This window comes from Erythrolamprus reginae, chromosome 10 (assembly GCF_031021105.1).
Source record: "Erythrolamprus reginae isolate rEryReg1 chromosome 10, rEryReg1.hap1, whole genome shotgun sequence".
In the NCBI taxonomy this organism is placed as follows: Eukaryota; Metazoa; Chordata; class Lepidosauria; order Squamata; family Dipsadidae; genus Erythrolamprus; species Erythrolamprus reginae.
Window position 1 is genome coordinate 35,134,880 of NC_091959.1, and position 15,869 is coordinate 35,150,748.

At 47.7% G+C, this 15,869-nt stretch overlaps 1 protein-coding gene across 10 annotated transcripts in view; it reads left to right on the top strand.

Annotated features, from left to right (window-relative positions):
• Nucleotides 1-15,869, top strand: part of DEPDC5 (DEP domain containing 5, GATOR1 subcomplex subunit) — an 84,206-nt gene that overhangs the window by 583 nt on the left and 67,754 nt on the right. For 9 of the 10 annotated variants that reach the window (XR_011559969.1, XM_070762460.1, XM_070762464.1 and 6 more), the window contains exons 2-10: nucleotides 4,084-4,257; nucleotides 6,286-6,373; nucleotides 7,216-7,262; nucleotides 9,111-9,196; nucleotides 10,598-10,681; nucleotides 10,844-10,893; nucleotides 11,649-11,718; nucleotides 12,040-12,118; nucleotides 14,723-14,784. Coding sequence is in view for 9 of the 10 variants with exons in the window: in XM_070762460.1 (XP_070618561.1) it covers nucleotides 4,200-4,257; nucleotides 6,286-6,373; nucleotides 7,216-7,262; nucleotides 9,111-9,196; nucleotides 10,598-10,681; nucleotides 10,844-10,893; nucleotides 11,649-11,718; nucleotides 12,040-12,118; nucleotides 14,723-14,784 (624 nt within the window). In the remaining variant the exon portion in view is untranslated. Of the gene's footprint in view, nucleotides 1-4,083; nucleotides 4,258-6,285; nucleotides 6,374-7,215; nucleotides 7,263-9,110; nucleotides 9,197-10,597; nucleotides 10,682-10,843; nucleotides 10,894-11,648; nucleotides 11,719-12,039; nucleotides 12,119-14,722; nucleotides 14,785-15,869 lie in introns of those variants that run through there. The other variant, XM_070762468.1, reaches the window with a different exon arrangement.

Genomic DNA, 15,869 nt, shown 5'->3' on the forward strand with positions numbered 1-15,869 from the left:
GGAAGAGGACTGACACACGAACCACGACCTCCCTTGTGGGTCAGAAAAGCTGGTGGTCCCTTAAAAGCCGGGCTAACCTCATCTTCAGGAGGCTCCCCAACCTGTGAAGGTGACTGGAGGGACCTTACAGCTCTGGATTATTTAGCAGGAGCCCTCAGGCTTATATTTATTTATTCTTTATTTATTTAATTGATTAATTCGGCTGCTATGCCTCCCAATCCTGAAGAATACAGGGTAGCTTACAATAATATCTCCGGAACTGTCTTCTGCCATACAAATCCCAGCGACCGATAAGGTCCCACAGAGTTGGCCTTCTCTGGGTCCCGTTGACTAAACAGTGCCGTCTGGCGGGCCCCAGGGGAAGAGCCTTCTCTGTGGCAGCCCTGGCCCTGGCATCAACTCCTTCCAGAAATTAGAACTGCCCCCACCCTCCTTGCCTTTCGTAAATTGCTTAAGACCTACCTATGTTGCCAGGCATGGGGGAATTGAGATATACCCCCTCCCCGGGCTTATATAGTTTATGTATGGTACGCTTGTGTTGTATGGTTTTAATGATGGATTTTAGATGTTTTTAAATATTAGATTTGTTATATTGTTATTATTGTTGCTGTGAGCTGCCCCGAGTGTGGGGAGGGGTGGCATACAAATCTAATAAATTATTATTAATATTAAATTATTGTTATTAATAATATAAATACAACAGCAATAAAAAGAAGTCAAACATACTATCTAAAACTCTAAAACCCTGATTAAAAAACCCATAATTAAACAATCAAGACAACATGCATGCATACCATTCATATGATTTGGCCATGAGTAGAGGTGGGCTGCTAAGGTGGAATGGTGATGTCTGCTCGCCCCCGTGACTCTGAGTGCTAGTGGAGTCCAGCACAATTCTGCTACTGCACCCGGGTAGGTAGTGAAATCGCACACAGAAATGCAGGGGCACCTGTGGCCCAGATAAAGTAGCGTAATTGCGCTGGACTCCGCTAACACTCAGAACCAGGGGGGCGAGCTCATGTCACCATTCCAACCTTAGCAGCCCGCCTCTGGCCATGATAGTTGTTAGTTCATGGCCCCCAGGCTTGCTGGCAAAGCCAGGTCTTCCTGGCCTTACAAAAGGCCAGTAGGCTGGGAGCAGTATGGACATCAGGAGGGGGGAGTTGATTCCATAGGGGCAGCCACAGAGAAGGCCCTCCCCCGCGGCCCTGCCAACTTGCATTGCTTAGTCCAGCGTTTCCCAACCGGTGTGCCGCGAGACATGGCCCGGTGTGCCGCCAAGCTCCAGCTGGGCGGGGCGCTGCCGGTACTTCCGTCCTGGGGCTCCCACTCGCAGCTGTCCCCCGGCTCCTGCTCGATGCCGCGGTTTTCGGCGCTCTCCTCCTGGGCAGGAAGGCAGGAAGAAGGAGAGCTCCATTCTTCGCGCCTTTTCCCCGCCTTCCTTCTTTGGGGCCCAGCAGGAGAGCGCCGAAAACCGCGGCATCGAGCAGGAGCCGGTTGACAGCTGCGAGCGGGAGCCCCAGGACGGAAGTACTGGCAGCGCCTCGCCCAGCTGGAGCTTCTCTGGCGTCGACGGCAAGTGTCCTTTGTGGCCCGGCGGGAGGGCACTGGCGATGGGAGCGGGGGGTGGCCACAGCGGCCGCAGGCAGTCGCAGGGAGATGGCGGCGGCGAGAGGGAGCGCTCTCAGCTGACTGCAAGCGGGAGCCCTGACGGTGGCGGTTGGACATCGTACATGCTGGCGCTGCGGGCCTGGCATATACGGTGTCCAGCAGCACGTCCAGCTGCCGCCGTCAGGGCTCCCACTTGCAGTCAGCTGAGAGAGAGAGAGAAAGAAAGAGAGACATATAAGAGAGGCAGAGAGAGAGAGAAAGAGAGACATAGCAAGAGAGGCAGAGAAAGAGAGACAGAGCAAGAAAGAGAGGCAGAGAAAGAGAGAGAGAAAGAGAGAGAAAGAGAGACATAGCAAGAGAGGCAGAGAGAGAGAAAAAGAAAGAGAGACATAGCAAGAGAGGCAGAGAGAGAGAAAAAGAAAGAGACAGCAAGAGAAAAAGAGACTTAGCAAGAGAGGCACAGAGAGAGAGAAAGAGAAAGAAAGAGAGACATAGCAAGAGAGAAAGAGAGAGAAAGAGAGATAGCAAGAGAGGCAAAGAGAAAGAAAGAGACATATAGCAAGACAGTGAAAGAGAGAGAGAGAGCAAGAGAGAGAGAAAAAAGCAAGAAAGAGATAGCAAGAGAGAGAGAGAGAGAGCAAGGGAGAGAGAAAGACATAGAGGAAGGGAAGGAGGGAGAGAGAAAGAGCAAAAAAGAGAGGAAGAAAGAAAGAAAGAGGGATGGAGAGAGAGAAAGAAGGGAAGGAAGGAAAAGAGAGAAAGAGGGAGAAATAGAGTGAAAGGGAGGAAGAGAGAGGGTTTTTTTGTCCAAACTTTTCTTTAGCCCGCCCCCTCGCCCCCCCCCCCCTTTCAGTGTTCCCCAGGATTTTGAAAATATGAATAATGTGCCGCGGCTCAAAAAAGGTTGGGAAACACTGGCTTAGTCGACGGGACCTAGAGGAGGCCAACTCGGTATGCTCTTATTACATACCACTTCACAGTCCTTTATTGCCTTCCACAAGCAGTTTACAGAGTCAGCCTCTTGCCCCCAACAATGCGCGTCCTCCACTTTATCCACCTCAGAAGGTTGAAAGGCTGAGTCAACCTTGAGTTGGTTAGGATCAAACCTGACAGCTAGCAATCAGCAGAGACAGCCTATAATGCTGCATTATAACCACCATACCACCTCAGCTCATTGACCTATTCCTCTTTCCTGCAAAGGGGAATCGTGGGGACAAAAGCTTTTGAAAGAAAAACTGTTTATCACAAAATGCTCATTGCAGCCTGGACAAAGGAAATCAAATGTGGATTTCCAAAATGGGCTATGTTGTCCATAAACACAACATTGTAAGAGTCTGGACTGAGATCAAGCAGAGGATCTTAGGCTTTTGACATGCAGAGGGTTGCCTCATCTGTCTGCCTTGGTGAGTGGGATATTTGTCACTCACCTCTCCCAAGTCCTTTTCCTCACATCTTGTGCCCTCTTAGATAAGGAGACTTCCTTACACTGGGCCATATAGATGCCCAGACCTGAGATTCAGTAATAGCCCTGCTTTTATTATTTTATTATTTGGGATGTGTTTGCATATTGAAGTTGAACCAGCTGCACATGTTCAGTTGAATTGTCCCAAAGATCATTGTTGGAGGTTGGAGCTAATTTCCTCTCTAACTGTAAAACTTTTGAGTTGGTCCTAATGGGCAGCTAAAACATCGCTACAGTGATCTCTCATTTTTCACGGGGATACGTTCCAAGACCACCCGTGAAAAATGAATTTCCGTGAAGTAGATTTAATGTATTTAATGAGTATTTTGGACTTTTAAAACCCACCCTTTGCATTAAACAGTTATTCTATAATGTTTCTAATAAATTATTATTATTATTATTATTATTATTATTGTTATTGTTATTGTTATTATTATTATTTCTCAGCTGGAACTACATGTGATATCCTACCAGTTTCTTTAATAGAGTATTTATTTATTTATTTATTAGATTTGTATGCCGCTCCTCTCCGTAGTACTGTAGAAGAATTTTATGAATTTTTAATGGATTTAAAATTTTCAATGGATTTAATGAATTTAAGCCCCCTTTGAATACCCGTGAAATAGCGAATCTGCAAAAGATGAATCATGAAGTAGCAAGGGATTGATTGATTGATTTATTTATTTTATTTATTTATTGGATTTGTATGCCGCCCCTCTCTGTGGACTTGGGGTGGCTAACAACAGTGATTGAAACAGCATGTAACTGATTACTGTATTATGAAGTTTCCCCCCAAAAGATCAAATTTTCTCTTCTGGAAATTGATCAGAACAAGTCATTTGATCAGAACAAAATCTAATTAGGCATATCTGTTAGAAAAATGATTTTTATATTGGAAGCTTTGTATTTTAATTATTATTATTTTTAGTCTATGGCTGTACAGAAATAAACAATATATAAAGCGGTTGGCACCTGTGATTTTATTTTGCTTTGCTTTGGCTCCCTCACAGCATACAATGGAAGAGGAGTAGCTTCTCATGCATTACTTCTTTTGTTCTGGGGAAAGTAGAAATTGAAATAATGCCTGATTTCTGATAATCAAGAAGACCAAGAATTTGAAATCAAGATGAGAACCAACAAAGTTTACAAGCTTGTCATACACAAGAAAGGCTTCGGAAGCAGCGGTTAGTAGCCCCATTGAATGTGGCTGGGCTTTGGGGTACCCCAGTAATGGGCTCCTATGGGTACGGTCTGGTACGCAGTACCGGTAGCAAAATTTTGGTCAGGTACACCATACCGGTAGCAAACTTTAGATTTTTTTTTCTTTTTTTCCCTTCTGGGCTCTGGGTATGTTTTCCCTATTGCAGTAAAAGAGTTTGAATGTGTATAATTTTAGAAGAGCTGTGCGTGCGTGTGTGTACATACACTTTATATAGTAGATAATCGGGGTGGGCTACTGCCCGGATGGGGGAGACCGCAGTGGGGTAGTGAAAATGGAGCTCCAGAGCACCCAATTTGCACTGAAAGATGTTGAAATAAACTGCATAGGCCATGCCCACAGTGTGGTAGTAAAAATTTTGGTAGCCCATCACGGGTGCCCTGAAGGTGCAAGAGAACACAAATAAACCTTTTGCTCCTTGGGTGCAGAACCCGCCAAGCTGGACTGCAACAAGGCCTTTTAGAACAAATTTGAGGTTCCCAGCTTAATAATAATAGCCCTTGTCAAGCAGGTGTTTAAAGTAGCATAATTTTATTTGTAAAGAAACTGCAGTCTGTTCAGTGGGATATTCTTCCTAACAAGGCTGCTGAAGATGTTAAAATCATTTATGTTTCAGCACATGCAGGGAAGCTAAGACATGCCTGATTCGTTTATTCTCATAAGGTTTGGATTTGAAGTGAACAGCCCAGTTCTCAGTTGTCATGCTTTCTCAGTTTAAAAACTGTCATTGCTGCCTCTCCTATCTAAGCTTTATGAGCTGACAGCCTGATGTTTGTTGGGGGAAGGGGGTGATGGTGGAGTTTAGATTGTAAGGTTGAAGAAGAGGGGGAAATGGAAGCCCATTTGAGCCTTGAGAGAAGCTTCAGCCAGCCATGATCAACTAGAGCTGGGAACCTGTTTCCTAAACAATATACAGTGATACCTCATCTTACAAACTTAATTGGTTCCGGGATGAGGTTCATAAGGAGAAAAGTTTGTAAGACAAAACAGTGTTTCCCATAGGAATCAATGGAAAAGCGATTAATGCGTGCAAGCCCAAAACTCACCCCTTTTGCCAGCCAAAGTGCCAGTTTTTGCGCTGCTAGGATTCCCCTGAGGCTCCCCTCCATGGGAAACCCCACCTTCGGACTTCCATGTTTTTGTGATGCTGCAGGGGAATCCCAGCAGCGGAAAAACTGGTGCTTCGCTGGCAATGGAAGTCCGGAGGTGGGGTTTCCCAGCAAGGGGAGTCTCAGCGAAATTGCAGCATCGCAAAAACACAGAAGTCCTCGAAACCCCACCTCCGGACTTCCGTGTTTTTGTGATGCTGCGATTTCCATTGCCAGCGAAGCGCCCGTTTTTGCGCTGCTGGGATTCCCCTGCAGCATTGCAAAAACACAGAAGTCCGGAGGTGGTGTTTCCCATGGAGAGGAGCCTCAGGGGAATCCCAGCAGCGCAAAAACGGGCGCTTCGCTGGCAACAGAAGTCTAGAGACGGGGCATCCCAGTGGTGGCGGCTTGGGTTTGTAAGGTGAAAATAGTTTGGAAGAAGAGGCAAAAAAATCTTAAACCCTCGGTTTGTATCTCGAAAAGTTTGTATGACGAGGGGCTTGTAAGCTGAGGTATCACTGTACAAGCACAACGGTGGGGTGGGAGGGGGGTGGAGGGATGACCCAGGCAGGAGGAAGGGGAAAAGAACATTCATTTACTTTGCATTGCTTGCAGGGAGAAAATCTCACATTCAACTTTCACTACTTCTGTAGCCACCTAAGCTTTAGTAAAGTATATTCTTGGCAAAAGCAAATGGCCAGGAGTCTTTCTTTGCTAGATGGCTGAGTGGGACGGTGAGAGAGTGGGGCTCCCTAGGTTTTCAGGGTATTTCTCTCACCCTGGCACTCAACCCACCTCAATCTTCTCCGCTTTAGTGGCATTGAGGGTTACTATGGAACTGCTATGAAAGTTGCTCTAAAGTACAAACATCTACAAGGGTTCTTTTCCGACTCTTTCCTTTTCAGATGATGAACTTACAGTGAACCCCAAAGTATTTCTTCAGATCAAGTTGGGAGATATAGTGGAAATAGCACACCCCAATGATGAATACAGGTGACTCTCCTTGTGGATGGATCTGCTGTGGGACATAATGCATGATAAAGGGGGATAAAGTCCCAGGACTGCAATGGGGAGATAGAAAGCAGGGATGCAGAGCATCACAAGGGGAACTGGAATTTTTGCTTTAGCTGGAGAAATGATGCTGCTGGGAAGTCAGGGGGAGCCGGTCAGATGGAGAAGAACTTGTCACTGTTGCCTTGTGTCAAAAGGCAGATATTACCTGCTTCCATTTGGGGTTCTTGGTGGTATTAGAAAACATCAGTATGTACAGGGTGTCCAGCAAACCTTGAAAAAAGGGAAATTGGAATTATCAGGGAAATCGACGGTTTGGGAAATATCAGGGAATTCGTGAAAAAAACAAATCGGGAAAAAACCAAACTATTAAAAGATTTAAAATTCAGGGAAAAGTCATGTAAAAAACAACAACGGATCGCACTGCCTGGCAGAGTCAAGCAGAAATGAGCATAAGTGTGGCAACAGATTGCTTCCTTAGCCACCGATATTTCTCCACGGCTTAGCCATTTGGTACAAAGTCATCTACGACCGCGCCTTAACTAGATCTCAAGTTACAGAGAAATGTCAGGGAATTTCAAAATGCTTTCCCCCTGGACACCCTGTATGTAGTAATACGTCTGCCAACAAACTTGTACAAACAAAAAACATTAAATGAAAACCCCCCAAAAGCTTGAGGGAAACAAAATGTTGCTAAATAGGAGTGCTTTGGGAGTTTTGCTTGGCCAGAGGGCTGAGAAATCTGATATTCTTGAGGATCTTCTTGGCTGAAGTGCTTTTATTCTGGAGGGAACCTGACCCTAATTGTCCCTCTTACTTTCCAGTCCACTCCTCCTTCAAGTGAAGTCGCTCAAGGAAGACTTACAGAAAGGTGAGCTCTCTCCCTCTCTGTTGAAAATGGCCAGGGATGCTCTGGCAACCACCGGCTCTCATTAACCGCCAGCCAATAACTCACTAAACAGAGATAACTATTTATTATATATATTCGTTTGATTTCTATTCCTCCTCCTCTGCAGAAGCTCAAAATAAAGCCTATGCCTTTGCCTCCACAGTGCTGGTGCTACCGGTGAAATAGATTAGACGAGACAAGCTCAGGCCCAGCTACGGCCTTCCAAGGGTGCAGGTAGAGGGTTGTTCATAACCAAATAGTGGAGCTGCTCTGTGCCGTAAGCTTAAAACTGAGCTTGGTCCTTAGACGGTTTGCACAAATTCAGCAGTTGGTGGGGCTGTTCTTTGCACTTGAAAGAAATCTCTTCTCGGGAAAGAGCAGAGGCAGGCAAGGATATATCATTCAGTTTTAGGGTTCTAGATCAGTGGTGGCGAACCTTTTCTCCCCCTCGGATGCCAAAAGAGCATGCGCGCGTGTGCTGTCATACATGTGCAAGTGCCCACATCCATAATTCAATGCCTGGGAAGGTCGAAAACAGCTTCCCCCGCCCCCCAGAGGCCCTCTAGAGCAGTGTTTCCCAACCTTGGCAACTTGAAGATATCTGGACTTCAACTCCCAGAATTCCCCAGCCAGCAAATGCTGGCTGGGGGATTCTGGGAGTTGAAGTCCAGATATCGTCAAGTTGTCAAGGTTGGGAAACGCTGCTCTAGAGGCCGGAAGCAGCCTGTTTCCCAACTTCTGGTGGGCCCAGTAGGTTTGCGTTTTGCCCTTCCCAGGCTCCAAAGGCTTCCCTGGAGCCAGAGAGGGTAAAACTGCCCTCCCCCATCCCCCCGGAGGCTCTTTGGAGGGCATAAACACCCTCCCAGAGCCTCTGTGGGAGCCACAAACCAGCTGGCTGGCATACTCATGCATGTTGGAGCTGAGCTAGGGCCACAGCTCGTGTGCCAGCAGATATGGCTCCATGTGCCACCTGTGGCACCTGTGCCATAAGTTTGCCATCACTGGTCTAGATCAAGCCTATCCAACCCGCGGACTGTGGGCCACCTTTGGCTGTGGACAGCTAATAATGCGGCCGCGCAAGATCATAAACTTTTAACATTTTTATGTGACTTATACACATTAACATATTTTATATGCGGCCCAAGACAACTGCTCTTCACACGGGTAAGCCAAAAGGTTGGAGACCTGTGGTGCAGCGATCTGGTTTTGGGAGATTTGAAAGATGGCAGTTGGGGGAGATTTTGTATCTGGTTTGCTGCCAGCACTACCAGTCCAAAAGCATCATTTCACCGGTTGCTGTATGGTGACTTGCCTTTTATTCTCTTTTTCTGGAGCCTATGGGGGTGTTTCTGGAACATAGTTCTTATTGTTATTGTTTGCAATTTTTAAGCAAGCCTTGGAATTACTCTGATGGAAGCAGGTGAGGCTGGAGGCTGAATAGGCCAAAAAAGAGAAGTAAGATGTACAGGGAAAGAGGCAGCATCACCCCTTGATGAGGAGCCCAGGTATATGTCAGGGTTTTTGTCATTAGGAAGTGTTGCTTTGGCTGCTTGCTCATGACTGTCAGTCATTGGTTGGTGGACCAACTCTTGATACCCTGATAGGCAGGTCAGTTCCTCTGACACATTTTTTCTCAACCTAGCCAAGTTTAAGATGCCTGGAACTCCCAGAATTCCACAATCTGGAATAGGGGAGAGGAATTCTGGGAGTTTAAGTTCTCCCGTCTTATACTGGCCAAGGTTGTGAAACACTGCTCTGAGGTCACTGCTGGAGTGATTCCACGGAAAGCCTCCTCCAGTTCTCCCAACTTTCTCTCTTTTCTTTGCCCAGAAACCATCAGTGTTGATCAGACCGTTGCTCAGGTGTTTCGATTGAGGCCTTACCAGGATGTCCATGTGAACGTTGTGGACCCCAAGGTGAGTGAACTTGTTTCTGCCCTTCAGCTTTTGCTAAAGATGGTGGGATAGACTTCCTGCTCTAAGAGATGACCAGGCTGGACCCCAAGGGAGGGGTCATCAGTTATAAAGTCCCTTTGCTCCCAGGAAAGATGTAAGTCCAGCTCACTTTGAATTCCTTCTGTTTTCAACTCCCACTCATCTCTTGATGGTTAGATTTCTGTAGAGAATTTAAGTTTACAATAAATAACACATGTTAACTGTTTGGATCTGCTGACTTCTCTGGTGCTTGACACCTGCAGAACCTTCTGATGATTATAGCGGTTCTAAGAGGAGTAGAATCTGGGCTGGTCCTTTGCTGTCAGTCAAATGCCACCAGAGGCATGGATTTCCTTTCACAGCCAAGCTGTCAGTCCTGCCTGTTTCTGATGGGTGCTCTGGTACTTGGCCCTACAGGACAAATACATTCTCCCCATTCAACCGTCCTCTGCTTTTTCTTCTAGAGATTGCCAAAGAGTTAAGATGGCTAAATTTAGGAAATTGGTAATACAGGATTTCTCAACTGTGCCAACTTTAAGATATGTGGACCTCAATCCAAAACTCCTCAGTGGGAGTTGACGTCCAAGCAGTAATGGGCAGCCAAAATTTTTACTGCCACACTATGGGTGTGGCTTAATGGTCACGTGACTGGGTAGGAATGGTTTGCCAGCCAAGTGATCAGATGGGAGTGGTTTGAACGATCATCATCGTTCAAGTGAACTGTTAACAACTATAACAACATTACCAGTGTCACTCTCTGGGGTGACAATTTGCTTCGCATTTCCTGCGCTCTCCTTCCTGGGTCACCACCACCCCGTCTCAGGCTGGGTAGCTAGGAGAACGGGTGCTGCCAGAAGCATAAATGCTACCAGCGCTGCTTCCACCCACACGCCTTCTGCTTGCACCTCAGGCAGGAGGTAGCCGCGTGAGGCTGGAGGGGAGCTGGGCAGGAGAGAGGAAAGCTCGTCTGAGGCCAGGAAGAAGGATAGAAGAAAAAAGCAAGGAGCGCAGACGCAGCATGGGAAAAAAGGAGAGCCGAGCCGAGACCAGTAATTCAGGAAGTGACAGCTGCCAATCAGCTGGAACTGCACACACATCTTCATTTCCACCAGTGGAACTATGTTCCACCCCGTCCTGCCTGTTGCCCACCCCTGCATCCAAGCATCTTTAAGTTGGCAAGGTGGGGAAACCCCGCACTAATAGATAAAGGATTGTTGTTAGTTAACAAATGCTTGAGTGCTGTTGGTACTTATGTCCTGAAATGTTTTGGAAAGGGAAGTAATATGCAGGTGATTTGAAGGGTTGGGAAAACTGCATCCAGGAACCTCAGCAGAAGCAAAATGGTGGAGGCAGAAATCACAGCCCCCTCATGTTCCCTTTTAGGACGTGACTCTGGATTTAGTGGAGCTGACATTCAAGGACCAGTACATCGGACGTGGGGATATGTGGCGCCTTAAGAAAAGCTTGGTGAGGATCGCACCTGTTGATCTGAATATTTCCTGACTGGAAATGTCATGCCAGCTAGAAAGGGGCTTGCTTCTTAAACCGTTGTTTCTCTTCTGCACTTGCAAGTTCTCTTGGGTACAAATTGTTCCATTTCTCTTTTTTCCCCTTTCCTTGTCACCTCAGGTTGCCACGTGTGCTTACATCACTCAGAAGGTTGAATATGCAGGTATTCGGTGAGTGAGAAGCTGTGCCTTCCTCCCTTTCACAGTGTGCAGGGAGGGAGTTGAGTTTTATCGGGAATTACTGCCTGTCTCCAAATTTGTTCGGAGAATACCTTCGGAACTGCCTTCTGCCGCACGAATCCCAGCAACCGATTAGATCCCACAGAGTTGGCCTTCTCCGGGTTTCGTCGACAAAACAGTGTTGTCTGGTGAGACCCAGGGGAAGAGCCTTCTCCGTGGCGGCCCCGGCCCTCTGGAATCAACTCCCCCTGGAGATTCGGACTGCCCCCACCCTCCTTGCCTTTCGTAAACTCTTGAAAACCCACCTATGTCGCCAGGCATGGGGAAATTGATATACCCCTCGGCTGTTCCGTTTTATGTATGATTTGTTTGGGCTGTATGATTGTTTTTAATAAGGGTTTTAAAATTGTTTTCTTTAATATTGGATTTGTACTTTGTATTGCTTGTGAGCCGCTCCAGAGAAGGCCAACTCTTTGGGACCTAATCGGCCGCTGGGATTCGTGCGGCAGAAGACGGTCACGAAGCCACAGGAGCCTATGAATTTGGAAGGGAAAGCTGCTCCGGGAGGGAGGGAGGGAGGGAGGGAGGGAGGGAGGGAGGGAGGGAAAACTCCCAGTACTCAAATTCCCCCCTTGCTTTGCTTTTGTTATCTGCCTTTTGGCCAGCAGCTCTCCCGTTTTTCACATCCAGCTTTCGCAGCAAGGTTTCCCCCACGTCTTCAGTCTTCTCTCTCGGTTTCTTTTCAGGGCTCAGGCAGGTGAGCTGTGGGTCAAAAGCGAGAAAGTCACCTGTGGCTACATCAGCGAGGATACTCGGGTAGGACTCTGACTTGAGACACTTCTTTCCCATTTCTCAAGCGCTGAGCTCCAGGATCCCTGCAGTTAAGGAGCAAAGAAGCCGCCTTCCCAGCATTCCTTTTGCAGGAAATCCCGGGGTTATCTCGGGAGAGAGAGGGTGCTAAGGGCCCCCTCAGCTCCCGTGGCCTGTGTGGCTCTGTTTCTATGATCCCCTGCTAGTAACGGAGGAATCAGCTGCCTGGCTCTCAGAGTAACCTACCACTCCTACCTTTGTCCTTGGCATTAAGTTCCTTCTGCTCTGAGTCCAGGCTCAGCTCCTTCCCTTCCGGGTGCCTTGCAGGTGGTGTTCCGCTCGACGTCTGCCATGGTTTACATCTTCATCCAGATGAGCTGTGAAATGTGGGACTTCGACATCTATGGTGAGGATCCCTGGGCCCTCGGTCGAGCCTCGGTTCGGCTGGTAACTCCTCTGCCCCAACCGGAGACATTCACACTCTCCCTCGGTGGAGGAAGGGGGGAGATGGCAAGATTCCCTTTTCTGTAAACTTCAACAATGATGAGGGACGAGAACAGTGATGGCGAACCTATGACACGGGTGCCGCAGGTGGCACGTGGAGCCATGTCTGCTGGCACCCCAAGCTGTTGCCCTACCTCCGCTCCAATGTGCATGTGTGTGCCAGCCGGCTGATTTTTGGCTCACAGAGGCTCTGGGAGGGTGTTTTTGGCTTCCAGAGAGCCTCCAGGGGGCTGGGGGAGAGCATTTTTACCCACCCCCAGCTCCAGGGAAGCCTTTGGAGAGTGAAAAACTAGCCCACTGGACCCCCCAGAAGTTGGGGAACAGGCCCTTTCTGGACTCTAAAGCAGTGTTTCCCAAGCTTGGCAACTTGAAGATATCTGGACTTCAACTCCCAGAATTCCCCAGCCAGCATTCGCTGGCTGGGGAATTCTGAGAGTTGAAGTCCAAATATCTTCAAGTTGCCAAGGTTGGGAAACACTGCTCTAAAGGGCCTCCAGAAAGCCTCCAGGGGATGGGGGAAGATGTTTATGCCTTCCCCAGGCCTTAAATTATGGGTGTGGGCACTTGTGCATATGCAATAACATTCACCCATGTTCTTTTGGCACCCGAGGAAAAAAAGGTTCACTGGACTAGAATATCTGTCAGTATAGTTTAATTTGTTGATCTGAAGAGTATTGGTTTTTAAAAAGAAAAAGAAAAAAACCCACCAACATAAATTATAAGGCTGTAAAAATGGTATGAAGGAAACACAAAGGAAAGCGGAAGCTGTTTTCTTGGCGAATAATTATGATAATTATACAATAATTATTATTTGGGGCTTTTAAAAAAATTATTTATTTATTTAATTAATTAACTTGACTTTTATGCCGCCCAATCCTGAAGGACTCAGGGCGGCTCACAACAATATATACAATAAAACATACCGCTTCAGAGTGCTTTTACAGCCCCCTGTAAGCGGTTTGCAGAATCAGCCTCTTGCCCCCAACAATCTGGGTCCTCATTTGACCCACCTCGGAAGGAGGGAAGGCTGAGTCAACTTTGAGCCGGGGGTGAGAGTTGAACTGCTGGATGACAGCTAGCAATTAGGTGAGGGAGCCTGCAGTGCCCAGAGCAGAGGTAGGCAAAGTTGGCTCTTCTGTGACATGTGGACTTCAACTCCCAGAATTCCTGAGCTAGCATGATTGGCTGGGGAATTCTGGGAGTTGAAGTCCACAAGTCATAGAAGAGCCCACCTTGCCTACCCCTGACCCAGAGGGTTGCCTCAGCCCCTTCTAGAGATTCAAGCAGGCTCCGATCTCAGTTTTGGCACCAGGGGCCCTCCTTCAAGGCCTCTGCAGAAGACGCAGGGCCTGGGCCATGCAGCTCCAGCAGACCTTCCTGGCTTAGGCTCAGGGCTTTGGCTGCTAGAGCAGCTCCCATTCTACGTGAAAAGATGAAGGGGGGGGGGCACTGCTACAAGAAGACCCCCAAAGCCATGGGGAGGAACTATAGCCTGAAGGGCCCAGGAGACGAGCCCCACTGAGTGTGCCAAAAGAGGCAAATCCACAGCCCGGCTTTGCTACCAAGGGGACGGACAGAAGGTAGGAAGGAAGCTGCCGTCAAAGGGGGTGCCTGCTGTCCGGGGGGGGGGGGTGATTGAGGGCAGCCGGGAGTAGTGAGCAGGAACTGATGCCCGTCACTTGCCACGAGGGCCTTTGTCCCATGCAAGGTCTGGCTGGGTGAATTAGCCCCCAAAAGAGCTCACGGTCACTCATGCCCTCATTACCTTGGGATTCGACTACTGCAACGCTCTCTACATGGGGCTACCTTTGAAAAGTGTTGGGAAACTTCAGATCATGCAGAATGCAGCTACGAGAGCAATCATGGGCTTTTCCAAATATGCCCATGTCTCATCAACACTCCGCAGCCTGCATTGGCTACCGATCAGTTTCCGGTCACAATTCAAAGTGTTGGTTATGATCTATAAAGCCCTACATGGCATTGGACCAGAATACCTTCGGGACTGCCTTCTGCCGCACGAATTCCAGCGGCCAATTAGGTCCCACAGAGTTGGCCTTCTCGGAGTTCCGTCGACAAAACAATGTCAATTGGCGGGACCCAGGGGAAGAGCCTTCTCTGTGGCAGCCCCGGCCCTCTGGAATCAATTCCCCCCCGGAGATTAGGACTGCCCAAACCATCCTTGCCTTTCGTAAACTCCTGAAAACCCACCTATGTCATCAGGCATGTGGGAAGTGATATACCCCTCGGCTGTTCTGCCTTATGTTTGATTTGTTTGGGCTGTATGATTGTTCTTAATAAGGGTTTTAAATATTGTTTTTAATATTGGATTCGTATTTTGCATTGTCTGTTGTGAGCCGCTCTAGTCCTCTAGGAGGGGCGGCATGCAAATCTAATAAATTATTATTAAGTATTATTATTATTTTCTGCTGCAGTAGTGGGGGAGATGACCTCTGTGCTGGAGTGGGCTGGAGCTTCCCTCTTACCGTTGACTCTCTTTCCTTGGCAGGAGACCTTTACTTCGAGAAGGCTGTGAACGGCTTCCTGGCTGACCTTTTCACCAAGTGGAAGGTAGCTCGGGGGAGAACAATGGAGCCACAAGGGGACTTGCAGCTGGGCAGGGCTCGTGGTCCTTTCCCCAGCCAGCCTTCCTCGGGACAAGCCAGGAGGGGTCTTGGGAGCACAGCCGTTGGGGCCGGGGACTCTTGCTCAGTGGGGAATTAAATGGGGAGAGTTGGGGAGGAATCCGTTCCTGCCTGAAATGACGCTGCCTGCCCCCCGTCCCTTGGCTCCCCAGCAAAGGAAAGATTCTGTTGGTCTACTTTATTTTACTTACTGGTTCATCCTGTGAGTTTGGGGTTGGGGGACCTCAAAAGAGGCCTCATAGAAACATAGAAGATTGATGGCAGAAAAAGATCTCATGGTCCATCTAGTCTGCCCTTATACTATTTCCTGTATTTTATCTTAGGATGGATATATGTTTATCCCAGGCATGTTGAAATTCAGTTCCTGTGGATTTAACAACCATGTCTGCTGGAAGTTTGTTCCAAGCATCTACTACTCTTTCAGTCAAATAATATTTTCTCATGTTGCTTCTGATCTTTCCCCCAACCTATTTATTTATTTATTAGATTTGTATGCTGCCCCTCTCTGCAGACTCGGGGTGGCAGATTGTGCCCCTTTGTTCTTGGGTTCACTTTCCTATTAAAAACACTTCCCTCCTGAACCTTATTTAACCCTTTAACATATTTAAATGTTTCGATCATGTCCCCCCCTTTCCCTTCTGTCCTCCAGACTGTACAGATTGAGTTCATCAAGTCTTTCCTGATAGGTTTTATGCTTAAGACCTTCCACCATTCTTGTAGCCCGTCTTTGGACCCGTTCAATTTTATTACTATCTTTTTGTAGGTGAGGTCTTCAGAACTGAACACAGTATTCCAAATGGGGTCTCACCAGCATTCTATATAGCAGGATCATAATCTCCCTCTTCCTGCTTGTTATACCTCTAGCTATGCAGCCAAGCATTCTACTTGCTTTCCATACCGCCTGACTGCACTGCTCACCCATTTTGAGACTCTCAGAAATCACTACCCCTAAATCCTTCTCTTCTGGAGTTTCTATGTTTCTAAGAGGCCTTCTCAGGTACACTAGATGAA